At 59.3% G+C, this 17234-nt stretch overlaps 1 protein-coding gene across 1 annotated transcript in view; it reads right to left on the minus strand.

Annotated features, from left to right (window-relative positions):
• KCNH6 (potassium voltage-gated channel subfamily H member 6) overlaps positions 1 to 10949 on the minus strand; it is a 33019-nt gene extending 22070 nt beyond the window's left edge. Inside the window, exons 1-2 of the mRNA XM_058041768.1 lie at positions 10874 to 10949; positions 7712 to 7942 (exon numbers count right to left, since the gene is read on the minus strand). Coding sequence (XP_057897751.1) covers positions 7712 to 7942; positions 10874 to 10949 — 307 coding nt within the window. The remainder of the gene's footprint in view (positions 1 to 7711; positions 7943 to 10873) is intronic.
• Between the last annotated feature and the right edge of the window lie 6285 nt (positions 10950 to 17234).

Here is a 17234-nt window from a genome sequence, read left to right on the forward strand (position 1 = left end):
CCTCCCCCTCCCCTGCAGCACCCAATACTTTTGGCAGAAAAGTGGAGTTTTGAGCACTTTGATGGGTGTAATCCCTGCTGGTGGGCATGGAACATGATCTGAGCCCTGGGAAAGGGCCACATCCCCGAAGCATCCCAATCACACTGATCACATCTCTTTTTTTCTGTCCCAGACAGTCATTTATATTAATGTACTTGAGAGCAGCAATTAAAGAGTGAGTAATTAAGAACTCAGGAAGTCCCAGGTAGTGGTTTAACCTCATTAAGCATCCTGCTTGTAATCACGCTGCAGTTAATTGCCCTGCAATCACCAGGCAGGTTTTGGGGATGGGATGCAGGCAATGGGGGTGAGCCCACGCTGGCAGCAGGACCAGGTGGGATCAGCCCCCAAGGACATTCCCTAGAGGCATGGAGTGGCCAGACATGGCCTCGTCTTGTCCTGCCACGGGGAAACTGAGGCACAAAGGGGGCACAAGGACTGGCTCAGCGTCCTGGGAGTGATGGAGGCTGTGAGGAGCATCCCAGATATGTCCACAGGGGTTTTCCTGTTGGATCTCAGCTCGACCCTGCGGCTCTCCTTGTGCAGCAGCCAGGCACCAGTCTGCAATTAGAGGCAACTGAAAACACCTGCAGGTCTTTTCCAAAGCACCAAGTGAAGGACACAGGTGGTTCCCCACCTCCTTTGCCAGCTTTATTGCCACCAAATCCTATAATCACCGAGTCCCTCCCTTGAGCTGTGTGCTGTTGCTTTGGCACTGATGGGAGCAGGACCCCCGAGCCAGAGCCACTGCCAGCGACACCCCCAGAGCACAGCCATGCTCTCGGTGACCCCAAATGTCCCCTGGCCCTGCTGGTCCTGCCCCACAGCGGCACCTCCAGCCCAAACCAGTGTTAAACATGGAAAAGATCCAGCAACGCAGGGGGGCTCACAGAGGAGACCCCACTTCCCCCCTCTCAAAAATGCTCCATCCCATGCAGAACAGCCTGGGCAGTCCCAACCCTATTCCCCAGCTCTCTGGGATTTTGGGAAGTGTATGTAAACCCCCCCCAGGCTCCTATCCCCAAACTCCCAGAGATGATGGGTACCATTGCAGCCGGCAGGGAGCCACGGCAGCTCCGTGCCCGCTGTGCCGCCTTCCCCCGGGATTAGCGGCCGGGCAGGGCTGCGGGGACGCGGAGCCGGCGCTCCCGCTCCGGCCGTGGCCGCGCTCCAGCCGGGAGGGGCAGGCCGGCCCTCCTGCGTATGATTTTAAGGAGCTCAGGGCCTCCCGTAATCAGGAGCAGATGGCCGGCATCGGGCAACTTCAAAATCTGCCCTGACGTCAGGGATGTGCACATACACGGACACACACAGGCACAAGAACGGGGAAGAAATGGACGTGGTGAAACCTGCTCAAAGACCCCCAGCAGCCGGGATTTGGTCGTTTGTTCTTTCATTCTCTCTCTCTTTTTTTTTTCTCTCTCTCTCTCTTTCTCCACTGCTCACCAAAGGAAACCTGCTCAAAGACCCCAGCAGCCGGGATTTGGTCGTTTGTTCTTTCATTCTCTCTCTTTTTTTTTCGCTCTCTCTCTCTTTCTCCACTGCTCACCAAAGGGAGAGGAAACCCACTGAAATGTGTGAGCTGGGGAGCAGAGAGTGGATTTTTGGCAGTGAAGCTGTTTGGGGGCTGCACGGCACGTGACAGGTTACCTCTGTGTGGGGCAGGAAGGATAGAGCTCCTTTCCCTCCCTTTGTCAGGGTTTTTAGGGCTCTTGAGATGAGGAGATGCCCTGTGAGGTGGCACATGCCTGGTGGGTGACACGGTGCCATCCCCAGGATGCCACAGCTCTGCCAGTGCTGATGCTGGCAGTGGTGTGTGCAGGGGAGCCCGCTCAGGGATGCTTTCTCCTTTGGTGTGTTAGAAATGAGGAGGTTTTTTCCCCCCCCCAGGGGTGATTTTGAAGCATCACTGACTTCCTGGAACCCACAAGGTTCACTGGAGTGGGCAGCCATCAACCCCAGGGAGTGGGAATTCTGATCCAGACAGCCCAAACCTGGCTCAGGTGCTCTGCCCTCCTGAATTCCTTCACTGCCTCAGGTCCTTCCTTCCTCCATGGCAGTGGGAGGGGATGGGGTCTGAGCTGTTCTCAGGGGTCCTGAATCCTGGCAGGCCCTGGAAAGGGTTAATCCCATGGCCAGTGCTGAACAGCTGAAAACTGGGCCCAGTTACATCCAGTTGGAGGGATATAAGGAGCAGCTGGGAGGTGGCTGGGGGTGGGTTTGGGTGGCAGCTGGTGCCTGGTTTGATCCTGCAAATCTGGGAGGTGCTGAGCTTGAGCAGCCCTGGCCAATGTCACTGTGAGCCCCTCACTGATCCCTTCTTAAATTAAATAAAATAGACTATTTCTGTTGGGAGGGAACTGCAGCAATAATCTAGTCTAACTGCCTGGCCAATTCAGGGTTGGCCAAAAGCTAATCCCCCTCCAAAACCAGGGCAATCACCCCAAAAGTGGCCCCAACAGGCTCAGCCCTGCTCAGACCCACATTGCACAGCATGGAGGTGTCAAGGGAACGAGGGAGGATCAGGGTCAGGGATGGGGGCAGCACATTCCCTTAAGCCTGGCCCAAAGACGTGGCATTCCCCAGGATTTGGGGTACCCCCAGCTCTGTGGAGAGGCTGCAGCTGGGAGAGCCGTGGCACTCTCTGCCCTGACTCAGTTTCCTAATGGTGAGATGAAGGCTGAGCCTCCTCATCATTCTTCCCCAAAACCAGGCCCTGCTGTAGCACCAGGCCCTGAGCCAGCCCCAGGAGGCACCTCAGGCCTGCCCTCCCATCCTTGCTCCTCGATCCACTGTCCCCATCCATCTCACTGTGTCTCCCCTTCAGCTGTTCAGCTAATCTGTCTCCATCCATCTAATTTTATCCAGCCACCAAATGATCTCTTGGAGGAGCCCTGGGGGGATTCACAACCTGCCCGTGCTCTGTGGCCACCAGCATGAGGGTGCCCGTGCCCATGTGGGGTGAAACCCAGCCTGGGGGCTGCAGACAGGGCTTGGCAGGTGGGCTAGGACAGGGATGCTGGTTTGAAAGGTCCCAGAGCCAACGTGGTGAGCTTGTATTCCCTAAATTTCTTGGTTTGACCTTCCAGCACCAAGCTGAGCGAGTGCCTGGAGGTTTGTGCTCTCTGACCCGCCGTGTCTTCTGACCTTGATAAAAGCCAACACTTAATAACATTAAAAATGTCATTGCTGGGGGCCCTCCCTCCCTGTCCCCTTATCCCCTGCAGGCAGCGGTGGTTAATGCATTTGTCATCAGTATTGTCATCAGTATCATCAGTATTAAACTAATCAACAGGACACGGGGGTTTCCAGAGCCGGACACAAGCCAGCATTGTTATGAATATTAAAAAAGAGAGCTATTAATCTGTGCCTGGAGCTCTTCCCCAGGCCAGGAGATTTAATCTGCAGGGTCTCATGGCACAGTGGCTAAAGCTATAGTGGGATTATATAAAGGAGCAGAGGAGAGGGGCTGGGAAGGGCACGGAGGGGACGGGAATGGAGCAGAGCTGTGCTCTGGGGCCAGAGAGGAGCCTGGAGGACCAAGCTGTGCTCCCATCCTGGGATAAATCAGTGTCGGGGCTGGGTGGAACTTCAAAGGGAAGTGCAGATTGCTGGGAGGCCCTAAAGCAAATCCCTGAGGTGGGGTGGAAAAAAATGGAGAGAGAGAGAGTCTGAGCTAGAGGGAGATTGGTCACTCCTGGGACCTGGGGTGAGCCCCTGCAGGTCTGCATCCCCCTGCACAGGGGGGGAATGTGCAGCACAGGCTCTGCCCTGGCCCCTCTCCCCACACCCAGACATGGCATCAGGAGACTGAAACCTGCCAGGACACCAGGCCAGCAAAAATGACCTTATTAAGTAACATCAGCGGGACAGAGGTTCCCCCGTGCAGGGATTTGTGTGCTTACAGGCCTTGCTGGCTGGGAGCAGCAGTGGGGAAGGAAAACCAGGAGTGCCAATGGCTGAGGGTACCCACCAAAATGTTGCCACAAGAAAGATGCAAGCCTAGCAGGGTGATTTTCGGTGCAGGTGGAAGGATGCTCTGATCCTCAGGAGCCAAAAGGGGTCCTGGATCAACACAGTGGGTTGGAAAAATGCATCTTAACTCTGCCAGGGCAGAGATCTCAGGAAAAAGGAAAGAAAACAAAAAAAAACTGCTCCAGGCAGCATTCTTAGAGATGCTGGGGATGATCTGAGCCTGTCCTTTTGTTCATGGGACATCAGGTCCTAGCAAAAAGCATCTGTGGGGATGAAAAATGTCTCTTCCAGCTCCCTGCCCTGGTCACACTGGCCCTGGGGCACAGCCAGGGCAATGGGGGTGCCTGGAGCTGCAGCACAGCCGTGCCAAGGGTGGCAGAGCTGGCTCTGCAGATCAGGATCTCTGGTCCCAGAGCCTTTGCCACTGTGAGGAGGGATGTTTATAAGTTCCCATCTGGAGCTGGGCTCTGCTGTCCATCCCTCTCCCGAGGTCACAGACTGACCCTTAAAGCAAACAGCAAGCAGCAAACAGCCCTAGCTTGGCATAGACCCCATGGGTTTGTACAAGCCAAGAGCTCCACTTGGGGCTGGGGTTTGTCAGCTGGCTGTGCCTCCCTGCCCCTCCAACACCCAAGAAATCCCCTTAGTGCTGCCTTGGCCCCACCATGGGGCAGCAGCAGAGGCTCCCTGGGGCTGCCAGCACCAAATCATCCCTGGCAGTGCCAGGATGCAGCAGCTGCTGGTGGGATTTGCCCTCCTGCTCCGTTGGGCACGTCAGATGCAGCTGTTTACAAAGCTGCATGGAGAAACCCTGGCTGGATCCATCCCCCTGCCTTAGCCAGGCTTGCTGGCAGCAGCTGCTGGAGAGGGGCAGTGCCCCAGATGTGCCCTGGGCTGGGGACACAGGGGACGTGTCACATGAGTGCCCCTGCTCCCTTTGGAGGTGGTGGCACTTCCCAACCCATGGGGACCTGTTGGGGGGTATGCTGAGTGGCACAGGGCACCCCAATCCCTCCCAGGGGAAAATCCTGGCCTCTGCAGCAGTGTTATGAGTTTGCTGGCCTGATGCCAGCCCCTGATCCCAGTTCCATGGGGACTGACACGAAGTGCTGCTGGAGGGGACGAGCTGTGGGCTCTGCCCAGCCAAGGACAGGCTGGAGGGGCCGGGGCTGCCCCAGCAGCTGCTCCAGCTGTCACAGCCACATCTCCCCTTTCCTATTCATCAGCATCATACTCACGCAGATTAAGCAGAGCCAGTGCCACCAGCTGCTGCTGCTCAGGCCATGCTGGCACCGTGGCACTCAGCACCTGTGGCCACCTCCGGCTCTGGGGACCCCGTGAGCCCTGCCCAGTGGCTTCACTGCAAGGCACATCCCCACCTGGGGAGGGAAAAGCCACCCCTGGGTGCAGCTCAGCTCCTGGGTGTCATCCTCAGGGGATGCTGGAGGATTTGAGCTCCCCCGGGCCACAGTGTGTCTGCAGGGCTGGGGGCCACGGCTGCTCGTTGCTGTGGCTGCAGCTGATCCCGTGCTGACCCCCCTGTCTGGGCCAGCTCCAGCTGTGTAGCATCTTGTAAGGAAATTAACTTTTCACTGATCTCCCAGCTTTGAGCTGGGGATTAGAGCCCACACGCGCTGCCAACGGCCTCTTCCCTCTTTCCAAGGCCTTTTTGGGGCTGGCATGGCAGGGAGGGACAACAGCCCTACCTGGGCTGGTCCCACCTTCCCCCACAGGAAGGTTCCATTTTGGGCTCACTGTTGGCACCCCTGGCTCGTTTGTCTCTGTTTATAATTATATAATTATATTTTATATCAGGTGATGACAGCACAAACACCCAGGTGGGGACCGAGCAGCCAGGCTGTCCCCAGGGACACGCATCCCCCATCACTCAGCATCCTGCCCGACCCCAGGCACCCTTGGGTGGCCCCTTCCTACCTGCCCCCCTCCATCCCAGCCTGGCCCTGCTCGGGTGTCTCCAACGGGCAGATTTTGGGTTTCACATTGCCTCTGCCAGCCAGGAAAGCGAGGAAACAACCCCACGAGCTGCAGAGCCGGGAGTACCGCAGTAATAAACAGCAGGTCGAGGCTGGAGATTGGTGCTGCTGGTATGAAAAAGAGGACAGGCAGGTTCGGAGCTCCGCTGGCTAATTAAGCAGCAGCTCCCTATAATGCAAAAGCCTTTTCTTCGCCGATAAGACCCATTTATAATGGGCCGAGCGGTCGCAGGCTGAGTGCTGGGGGGAAACAATTGGAAAAGCATGCTGCTGGTGGGGCTGGGTTTTAAAAATAGACATGAAGGGTTTGCTTCTGGGCTTTTTTTTTATTTTTTTCCCCCCTCGTTTTTAATAAAAAAAGAGAAGAAAGCAGCTCAGAGCTGCAATGAGAGTTCCCCATGGCCTAGAGGAAGAGCAGGGCTCTGAGGACAGCACCGAGCATCCCGTGAGCCCAGCAGGAATGCTTCAAAGCAGGGAGCACGGTGATGCATCAGGCTCACAAGCCAAGTAGTCCCCAGGGAAGGAATGGGAAACTATCCTGAGGGAGGGAGGGAGGGAATGGACCAGGGCTGCACAGGCTGTCCTTGCCACAGCCAGCGCACGGCACTGGCACTGGATGGGAGCAGGGGCACGGCGTGTGCCACGTCTCTGCGCTGCCCTGGGCGCCAGCCAGGCCCTGCAGCTGCTGAAGGGGGGCACCTGCACCCAGCCCTGGCACCACTCATGGCCCCTCTCCACCCAGGAGAGCCCCAGAGGAAGAGCCTCGAGCGAGCGGCTGATCCTGCCACCACACAGGGCCAGGTCCTGCCGGGATAACGCCGGGATAACACGCAGAGGTGCTGCCAGTGAATAACTCTGATACGCTGGCACCTGGATGCCAGCCCGGGAGATGATAGGGTCTGGGAGGGAGGCCAGGACACCCCAAGATAGGGTGCTGGGCTGGGAGCCAGGGTTCCTGCCTGCTCCTTCCTTTTCCTTCCAGTGCTTCTCCCCTAACTGGCTGCCAGCAGATTGGGGTGCAGCCCTGTGCTCAGGCCAACCCCCATCAATACAATCTGAAGTAATGGGAAAGCTCCATAGGTTAAAAAAAGGAAACACTGAATATTTTTAACCTCCTGTGAGCACCAGACCTGCACTTCCCTGCCCCTGGGAGCCCTGGCCACTGCTGTTTTGCGGCATCAAGCACTAAATATTTATTTAACTTCCTGCCGTATTAGAACTAATCACTCGTATTTTCCATCAAAGCTTCATTTTCATCTTAACGTAATTCCATCTGTGCACGCACAGCCGCATCCTGCTCACTGGAAAGGCAGCTCTGAGGCTGTTGGCTGCACCCACTCTCAGCAGAGATGGGGGGTCTGTCTCATCTCATCTCAGAGCACAGACCGGGAGCCCTGTGCCCAAGCCTGGCTTCTCCATGGATTCTCATTCCTGGCGCAGGGGATCCCACAAGCAACGACACAGCTTGTCCCAGGAGCAACGAGCCGCCCCCAAGGGCTCACAAATGACCTGATTCCCAAACAATCTGGCAACACCCTCTATTGCTCAAGGTCCCAGAGTGCTCCGTGACAGCAGAGATGCCTCCATCCCACCAGGAGCCACCACGGGGGTGCTCTCAGCAAAGCCCCGAGCCTGGGCGCATCCTGACGCGTTTGTGTCCCACCGCTGCCTTCCCACGGCCCACCCCACGGAGAGGCTCTTACTGTCTTTGCGGTAGTAGAGGATCTCCAGCTTGCACTCCTCGGAGCCCAGCAGGGCCTGGGTGAGCTGGGCAATGGAGCTCTTGGTGGTGTCGGGGCCCGTGAGGAAGTCGCAGGTGCAGGGCTGCTGCATCACCTCCACGCGCGAGTAGCCGAACATCTCGCAGAAGCCGTCGTTGCAGTAGATGATGGCGCAGTTCTCCATCTGGGCGTTGGCAATGAGGAACTTGCGGTCTGCGGGGAGGCAGGAGAGGCAGCACGAGGCTTAGAGGGGTGGTGGGGGGCGAGCTTGGGAGTTTTGGTGTCGCCCCGCTGCGGGGCTCGTGCGGACAGGTGACACTGGGGACAGCGGCTGACCTCAGCCCACACGGTGCCAGGACCGCTCTGCTCTTCAGAGAGAGAAGTGTCCCCACTTCAGTGCGAATTTGTGGCTGTGGGGACAGGGGGACACAAAGGGGGGGTTCTCAGTAGAGGCAGTTTTGCTGGGATTGGCCAATCCCTGCAGCCTTGACATTTCACCACAGGCATGTGGGGACTACCCGCTGTCTAATGGGCAATCTGTCCCTGACCGGCACTGCAGGCACAGGGGAGAGCTGCAGCCTCTGTCCCTTCCCAGGAGCTTATCAGGGACCTGAGTTATCTCAGAGACTTTCCACCCTTGCTCAGATTTGACTGAAGTCAGGCAAGGGGCAAGAGGAGGAGTGAGTGTAAGGCTTGGCTTCATGGGAAGCAGGGGTGAAACCCATCACATTAATGGTTCTCCTAATGTTTTATAGGGCAATTGTGCCTTTGGGCTGAAGGTGAAATCCAGACTCTCCTGGGCTTTGTGGCCCCTGTGCTCAAAAAGTAAAGTGCTCAAGGGAAGGAAAAGGGAAACTGAGGCAGAGAGTGGTGCTGCCCCATTCCCTCCTGGTGCTGCAGCCACCTAGGCTGGGCTGAGGTCAGACTTGCTGCCTTGCCAGGCTGTGTGGCAGTGCTGCACAGCTCACGTCATCCAGCCCACATGGAGCCACTTCCATCCTTATCTTGGGGTGAGCTCTGATTTGGTTGGATTTTGTGGTTTTTTTTAAGGATATCAGGGAGTGCTGGGCTCTGGGACAGGTTTGCTGGGATGTGACAGGGAGCTGGATGCTTATGTGGTGCCACATCCCTCCCAGCACCATCTCCCTCAGCATTTGGCATCAGCTCCGGGCTGGAGCTAAAGGCAGGTCTGAGCAGAGGGTCCATTTGGAGGCTGCCTCCCAGCCCAGACCCCAATTAATCTCCTGGATTACCCAGGAATGGCATCTGCAGCTTGCGTGCTCCAGAACCCTGCTGCACTCCAGCCTCATGGGGAATTTCACCCAAACGCAAGAGGAACCTCTGCACAGCTGTGGCACCGAGTGCTGGGCTGGGGGGACCCCTCCCAGGCACATCAGGGCTGTCCCCAACGGCACCTGCAGGGCCCCAGCTCTGCAGGATGCCTCCCAGTAAAACCTGAGTCCCCAGGGATGCTGCACAAGTCTCCTGCTTCATTCCACCCTCTGGCAGCCCCTTGGTAGCCCTCTCTGGGGGCTCCCCCTCTGGCACCCTTCTCTTTCCCACACAGGGCTGGTGCCGATGCTGCAAACAGCACAAAGCACCACAGACAAACATTTCCCAGTTCCTCCTTCCCGATCCTTCTACCTCCAAACTGCTTTGCCAGCACTAGGAGGGGATCTCCTCCCAAAGCCCTGCTGCTGGGGCACACTCCCCACCTGTGACGAGCAGTTCCCCCATCCAGGGTCAGCTCCATGGGCTGGATCCAGCCCGGATCCCGGCTGGGCTGGCGCAGGACAGGATTTACAGGGCTGGCAGGGCGCCGGAGCAAGCTGTGCTGAGCACAGGGATGTGACCACGACCACGGTGGGAAGGAGCTGCAGAGCCAGGTCTCCTTGGGGGGGTTTTTTCACCCCCAATTTGCTTTCTGTCCTGCTCTCACCTGCAGATTTCCCCTTGGTCCCAGCCCTGGCAGGGAAGAGCTGGGCCCCTCTGGCTGCGCCGGGGACTCACCAGGAGCAGCTGCACCCATGGGAGCTGCGGTGCTGGGGATGAAGGCACCCACAGGCACCTGAGAACCCATTGCCTGTAGCAAAGATGCATTAGGTGTGCTGGTTTGCTGCCTCCCAACACCTGCCACAGCACGAAACTGCCGCGGGGGAGCGTGGGGCGATGTTTGGGCAGAACCCAGGTGGTGCCCGACATGGCTGGCAGGGAGCGGGCACGGAGCGGGCACGGAGCGGGGTCTGGCTCCGTTCTCCCGTCACGCCTCGCCGCCTGGCCCCGCTGCTCCCCAGCCGCCGCTTCCCAGGGGGAACTGATAGGAAGCAGGCACAGTTTTTCTCACTTTCCATCCCCAGGGTCACGTCAGTCACCGCCAGGCCAGGCAGCGCAGAGCCTGCAGGGATGGCAGCGCCAGGGAATTTGCCCACTCGGGAAACTTGGACACGCACAAAAAAACCCCACAGCGAGCCGGGGCAGTGGGGGCTGCACCCCACAGCAGCCCCCCGAGCTCAGTTTTTGGGGGACCCCGGCGCCCTGGCCCCCTCCCGTCACCCCCAGCATTGTAGGGGGGACCCATCCCTATCGGGGTGCCCAGAGAGCGGGAGCGGAACCCCCGCGCCCCCACCCAGGCACACGCAAACCCCAGTGCTCCCCTATGTGCACGGACTTTGCGCCGTATCTGACACGAAACCAGCCCCAAAATTCATATAAAGGGATTACTCGGAGCAACAGCAAATGGCAACGTTTCACCAGGGACGGCGGCCGCCGAGAGCGCAGAGTTGAAGGCAAACAAGCGGCGAGCCCGACTGCGCTGGGGTTCACCGTGTCCCCCCGTCCAGCCGGCCGGGACCCCCTCCCCGCCAGCCCCGGCACCCCGAACCAGCCCGGGGACACCGCGATCCCCCCGGGAAACGCCGAGGCCGGGGCGGCTCCGTCCCCCGGTGTCGCCCTGTCTGTAAATACCCGCGGGGACGCTGCCTGGCTGTCGCCCACCCTCTCCCCCCTCGGGAGGTCACAGGGGCTCCTCCGCGCCCCCGGGGACACCCTCCCGCCTTCCCCCCTCCTCTCCCCGCCGCGCTCCGAACTTGGGGGGCGCCCCGGCCGCGGGGGGAGCGGAGCGGCACCGGAGGGTGCGGTACTCACTTTGTCCTTCAAATTTGCGAATGATGGTGTCCAGGTAGGTGTTTTGGGGGGCCACATGGCCCCGGCGCACCGGCATCGCTCCGCTGCGCTCGGCGCGCCCCGGGAGCGGCGGAACTTGCCGCGGGCGCGGCGGGGAGCGCGGCCCGGCCCCGGAGCGGCGCGGCACGGCACGGCGCGGCCCCGCTCCGCCTCACCCCAGGGCTGACCGAGCTCTGGAGCCCAGCCGGCCCGGGGCTCCCATGCTCCCGGTGGCCGGAAGGGGGAACCCCTCCGCCCGCCCTGCCGCGCCCGGCCCCGGGCGGGGGCGGCCGGGGAAGATGAGGATGGGAGGGGGAAGCGGGGGAGAGAGGGGGGAGGACCCGCTGGAAAGCGGGAGAAAATAATAGAATAAAATAATAAAGAGTAGAAATCCCCCAAAGTGCTTAGTCACCGCTGCCCCGGCCGGCCGGAGGCTCCGGGGGGAGCCGTCAGCAGCAACAGCTGCCGGCCGGGCAGCGCGCACCCCCCGGCGGCCCCCGGGGCTCCCCCGGACCCCCCGGCATCCCGCGGCACCGCAGCCGCCCCCGCACGGCCCCGAGGGCTGGGGGGGGCTCCGGGGCGGGGCGCGGGGCGGGCCGGGGGCGCAGGTGGGTGCTGGAGGTGCGGGGGTGGGAGCCTTGAGGGGCCGGGGCAGGGCGTGCTGACAGGTGAAAGAGGCTTTGGGGAATGGTTTGGGGGTGGAGGGAAATCCTTGCGGGGCGTGGAGGGGTGGGGATGGGGTCCTCGGGGTGCTGGCAGAGTCCTGGAGGGAGTGGGGTGCTGGAGCTGGAGGTTCTGCTGGGGATGGGGGGATTTGGTGGGAGTGCAGCTGAAGGGTGCTGGGGGCGCTGGAGGAAGGGGTGCTGAAAAAAGGGGTGCTGGAGAGGGGTGCTGGAGGAGGAGGAGGCACCGGGAGCGCCGGGAGCTGCCGGGTGGGGATGGTGAAGGAGGATGGTGGAGGAGGGAGCGATGAAGAGCTGGGGGGCTGGGGGCGGCAGAGCAGGGGATGCCGGGGTGCAGGGGGTGCAGAGCAGGGGATGCCGGGGTGCAGGGGATGCTGGGGTGCAGGGGGTGCAGGGGGTGCTGCGGGGGAGCAGCAGGAGATGCAGGGCTGCAGGGGCAGCAGAGGGGGCGCTGCTGGGTGCAGGGGTGGGAGGGGGCAGCCTGGGGGTGCAGGGGGGCAGGAGCAGAGCACAGGGCGCTGAGGAGGGGGCGCAGCCCGAGTAGGGAGGGTCGGAGGGTGAGAATGGGGTGCAAGGGAAGGGGAGCGAGGGGCTTTGTCGGGATGTTGGGGATCCTGGGGGTGCCGGGGGACGGGTCAGGGCGCTCCCGGAGGTCCCGAGGAGGAGGTCCGGGTGTGCTGGGGTGCCGGGGGTGCCGGCCCCACTCCTGGCGCTGTCCAGCCGAGCTGGTGCTGAAGGGGCGGGCGGGACGGGGGGGACACCGGCTGCTTCTTTTGGGGGCGGGGGGCTTGGCAGGGGACGGCCCTGCCTGGCACAGGGCTCTGCGGGCACGGAAAATCCTCGGGGAACACGGAGCGTCCTGAGAGTCCTGAGAACCCTGAAGGACGTGGAGAGTCCAGAGTGTTCTGGGAGCTCTGCTGGGGATGGAGAATACAGCAGGTTCCTGGGTTGTGGGGTCACAGAAAGCCCCATGGGCTCTGTAGACCATGGGGACCCTCGTGGGTTTCTGTGGGACATCAGGGTTCCATGGTGATGCTGAGATGTTCAGACCTAGACCCAATTCAGTTCTTCTGCCCACCTCAGGGGTGGAGGCCAAGGGGACCAGCTCCCTTTCCTTCCTGAGAAATCCACTCTGGCTGACCCTCTTCTCCTGTGCCCACTGCTAAGGACAGTGTCCACTCAGGGGCTTTCTATTATTATTATTTTGTTATGCATGATTTTTCAGGCATGAAATTGCTCTAAGAGGATTATGGTCCATTATCATCAACAGAAGTGTTTTGCTGGGGTTTTCAATTAATATTCCAGTGCACCTCAGTGGTGTCCATGTGGAGCAGGCCATGCCAGTGGGGCACTCGACCCACAGCATGGTTTGCCTGGTTTGCCTCCCGTCCCTTGGCCAGCACTGCAAGTGAGTGAGGCAAGTGCCCTTTCAGCCCATTTTGGAGGCTCAGTGCTGTTTTTATCTCCATCTCTCAGAGAAGTCAGCCTTCCCTAACGCAGAAAAACTTGTTCTATTGTTGAAGAGGGTGAAAAACCCATTATCTCCCCCCATCCACTCTGCACACTGCCTCTGCCGTGATTTACTGCGACTCGTGGAGGATGTTTTGCTCTATATTACACAGATGCAGCTTAATAGCATGGGGGAGGGAGAGGGACACAGAGTCCAGACTCCTGCCTTCTCTGTTTTCTTGTTGATATACTGTGTGACTCAAGGGAGACAGCTCTGTGCCGCAATTTCCTTTAGAAAATAGGGACATTGGTCACCTGGCCTGGTGAAACCTCTTTGAGATTCCTGGATGACCAGTTCTGCAGGGGAAAGCAAACCCTTACTACTACAGCTAATATGATAGTAATTATGATTATTAATCACCAGGCAGCCAGGATTTAAGGTTGGCCTCCTGCCCTCCTCTCATCCCATAAATCAGCCCGGGATGTTCATGGGCACATCACGTGCAGGAGGATGAGTCTGACACAAAGGGCACGTGCCAGCCCAGAGCCTTTCTGGGGTGGGGGGGTCCCCGGAGTGGAGGGTGGGGGCACCAGCACAGCTCTGGGGCAGGGAACAGCCCCGTCCCTCCAGAAAGGCTTGTCCTGCTCCAGCCATAGCCGTGGGGCCCCTCTGATCCCCCTTTCTCCAAGCAGGGCGTTTGTCCCAGCCTCTCCTACCAGCCCTCTTCCCCACGTTGCATTTGGAGCTGAGTCATGTCATTCCCTTCCAGGTTATTATTGACCGAGCTCCAGGAGCCTCCCAGTGCCACCCATGGTTGTTCCAGTCCCCTCAGAGCTCCCCAGGCCCCTCAGTGCATCCCTGCAGGGCCAGGTCACCCATGCAGCTGCCACTCCATGCCCTGCCCTCTTTGGAGCACTCTATGCCCAGGCTTCTTTCAATTCCCTGGGTTTTAAGCATATGCTTGTAGTTAATCCCGCGCTTACATTTTATCCCAAATTGGAAAAATTGGGGTCTTTGGGCAAATTCTCCTGCTGTTCGAGTCAGCTGAAGGGCTCCCTCTAATTTAACTGAGCAGTAATCCTCTCTCTCCCTGCCCTGCTCTCCTCCTCCTCCTCCCTCACTCAGTTCTACTTCTCCCCCCCCCTTCCTCCTCCTCCTCCTCCTCCTTTTTCTCCTCACTGAACGTTTTGGAGGTTTTACTCCTTTCCCCTTATTTTTTTTTTTCCCCTTCCTTCCCACACCCTGGGGAATCAGTGGGAGATTACCTGGTTTCCAAGGGCAAAGGAGACCTGGGTGCTTCCCGAGGGTGTCCTCCCCCTCCCTGCTCCTGGGATTTCTGATCTGCGCAGGAAATCATCACCTGCTCAGCGAGGGGTTGCACAGGCACGTTGGGAGAGGAGTGCAGCCTCACCGGGGTGTGGATTTATGGTGGGAGGTGTGGGATGGAGGGGCTGGGAGCCCGCCTGGATGCCAGCATGGCAGCTGCCGGCTGGCACTTGCCAGGAGAAATGTTTGCCAACCGAGACGCGACATTTCTGCCTCTCTCTGTAATTAGAGCCACGCTGCAAACACAGCTGGGAAGGGAGAGACGGGGCTCTCGTGGTGCCCAAAGCTGCCTCCAGCCACCAGGACTGTCCCCAGGCACTCTCAGGTGTCCTTCTGCCTGGCATGGCTCATGCCCCTGCCTTGCCCTTCACCTTTGGAAGATGCTCCACGGATTTGACACGGGATGGAGGAATTTGGGCTGTAAATTTGTTTTTGCAGGTGGAAGGATGCTCCTTGTTTTGGCTCCTTTCTCTGCCTCACCACTCCAAGTCTTGATGCGTTTTTTCAGGCTCTCACCTCCGCGCTGTTTGTTTGTTAAGTATGAAACAAAAGCCCAAAACAAAGGTAAAAATGTGCAGCCAAATCGAACTCTCATCAGCTTGGGCCTTCCCAGCCCTGGGAGACTGCAAATCTGGAAAGGACTCGGTGACATTAAACCAAGTCACGGACGTTGTTTCCTGACAAAGCCACTTCCACTTGTGAGTGGCAGGGAATGCCAGGGGGACTCTGCTCTGGGCCATGGCCACTCCGGTCATGGCATCCCCCTGGCACCCTGCCCGGCAGGGGAAACTGAGGCACGGGGCAGGCTCGTGACTCACCTGCCAGGAGGATGGATGGGGCCTGCAGGCTGCGAGAGCTCGTGATGCTGCAGGGAGGAGCAGGGAGAGGCGGCACGCAGCGGGTCTGTCTGACTGGAAACTCCCCTGGAAAGGAGCCCGTGCCGAGTTCCCAGCTCTTTTGGTGGGGACAATTCTCTCCCTGTCACCTGGGATGCCTCAGTGGGACAGTGCCAGCTCAGGGGGGAGCCCCAAAGGGTGGGGACAGTTCCCCACCAGCAGTGGGACATGGGCAGAGCCCATTTGGGGTGCTGCTGCTGAGGCACCCTGGGACAGGGCCATGGGGCTCTGTGGGGCTGGGGAGGCGGTCAGCACATCTGGCACACCTGGATGCATCACCTGGGGAGGATGGCACCCCACTGGGTGCCCAGTGTGTCCAGCCACAGGCGGGGATGGCACCCCTCCATCAGGGCTGGACATCAGGAGGGTAGCGCCGTCATTTGCCTTGGATCTGGCCCTGTCCCCCTTGGTAGGGAATTCCAGCTGAGCCATGGGGCTGGGAAGAGTCTGAACTTGCTTAGGGGGGGAATAAGGGGTCTTCCCCTCACCCTCAAATTTACCTTTACTCCCCTCAGCCCCGCTTGAGCAGTGGGAGGGAAGGATGGTGCTGACCTGAGCTCCCAAGGATCTGCGGGGATGGAGCTCTCCCGGCCCCTCCTGCATCTCACTGCATCCCTTCCACAACTCCTGTCCCCTGCCACCCCCCCGAGGCCACCTGGCCCCTCTGTCCTGCCCACGGTGGCCCCTTGTGATGGCCCCAGCTGCTGCCAAGCTGTGGCTGCGCCTTTCCAGGCGCTCGCTGTCCCCCGGAGGGGAATGCGAGGAACGCAGCCCGTGCACCCTGCCTGCTCCTGCCCGGCCACCCGCCGGCTAAGAATAGACCTGCCCTGGCCAGGCCCCACCAGCACCACGGGGCTGTGGGTGTGGGAACCCCCAGCCGCCTTCCTGAGGGGAAACATGGACCTAAAAATCCCAAAAAATCGGTTCTTCTGATTCCCCAAGGGTCCTTGTGCTGGTGAAAGGAGCCCAGAGTGTTTCTTGCTTTGAATTAATGTGATTTTACAGCAAATCTCCTCTGGAAGCTCCATGTACAGGCAGGGGGGTGCAAAGCAGCCCCTCAAGCTTGGTACCTGCTGCCTCCTGAGCTCCCCTCCAGGAGCTCTGTGAATTAAGGGGGAATCTCCTCCTTTTTTTCTGCTTTTACGTTTCTTTTTTCTCCTTAGGGAGTGATTTCGCTGAGCCTCCTAATTTCAGCTGCAGGCATGATGCAGAAGGCAGAAGGCAGCAAAATCTCTCCAGATGTTATCACAACGGGGAAGGGAAATCATCCTTGGTTTAAAGCTATCTTGTAAAACACTGCTGCTGGCTTGGCAGAGCCCTTGGGGCACGAGCTGGCCCTCAAAAGTCTCACCCAGGCCCTCCATCTCAGCCAAGAGGCTCCAGTGGAGCTCAAGGTGGGACCTTCAGCCTCCCCCCGGGCTGGACTGGGCATAACCTTGTGTCCAGCCCCATCTCCTGGGTGGACTTTGCGCCTGTGTTGAAGGCAGCCTGGTGGCCAACCCCATCCCATCTGCTGCGTGGACCTTGGCCCCGTGTGGAAGGTTGGCTGGTGTCCAATCCCACCTGCTGCACACAGCCTGGACTGTGCTGAAGGAGCCTCTGGATTCTGCACGGCTGGTGGGCCTGGGCTGTGTGTGTGCCTCTGGACACAGCTCAGGGCACCCTCATCCACCTTCGTGTCCCCGGCAGGACAAACTCAGCTCCTGTGTGGATTCTCTGATGTCTGACCAGTGCTGAGTGTGTGTTGCACTCCCTCAGTGACAGTGTTCAGCGTGGCTCTATTTTTTCCTTCCTTTTTAATCCTCTTCTCCAGAAAGCAATTTTCATGAAACTTACAGGATCTTGATGACCTTGGAGACCTCCTTTCCTCCACTAATGGGGCAGAAAAGGAGCCAAGGAGCTCAAAAATCACCAGCGAGGATCCGAGCTGGATGGAGCACACCTGCACCAGCCTGCTTTCCCAGGCTGAAAATACACTTGGCTCCCAG

The sequence above is a fragment of the Melospiza georgiana genome, chromosome 28 (genome assembly GCF_028018845.1).
Source record: "Melospiza georgiana isolate bMelGeo1 chromosome 28, bMelGeo1.pri, whole genome shotgun sequence".
Lineage (NCBI taxonomy): Eukaryota > Metazoa > Chordata > Aves > Passeriformes > Passerellidae > Melospiza > Melospiza georgiana.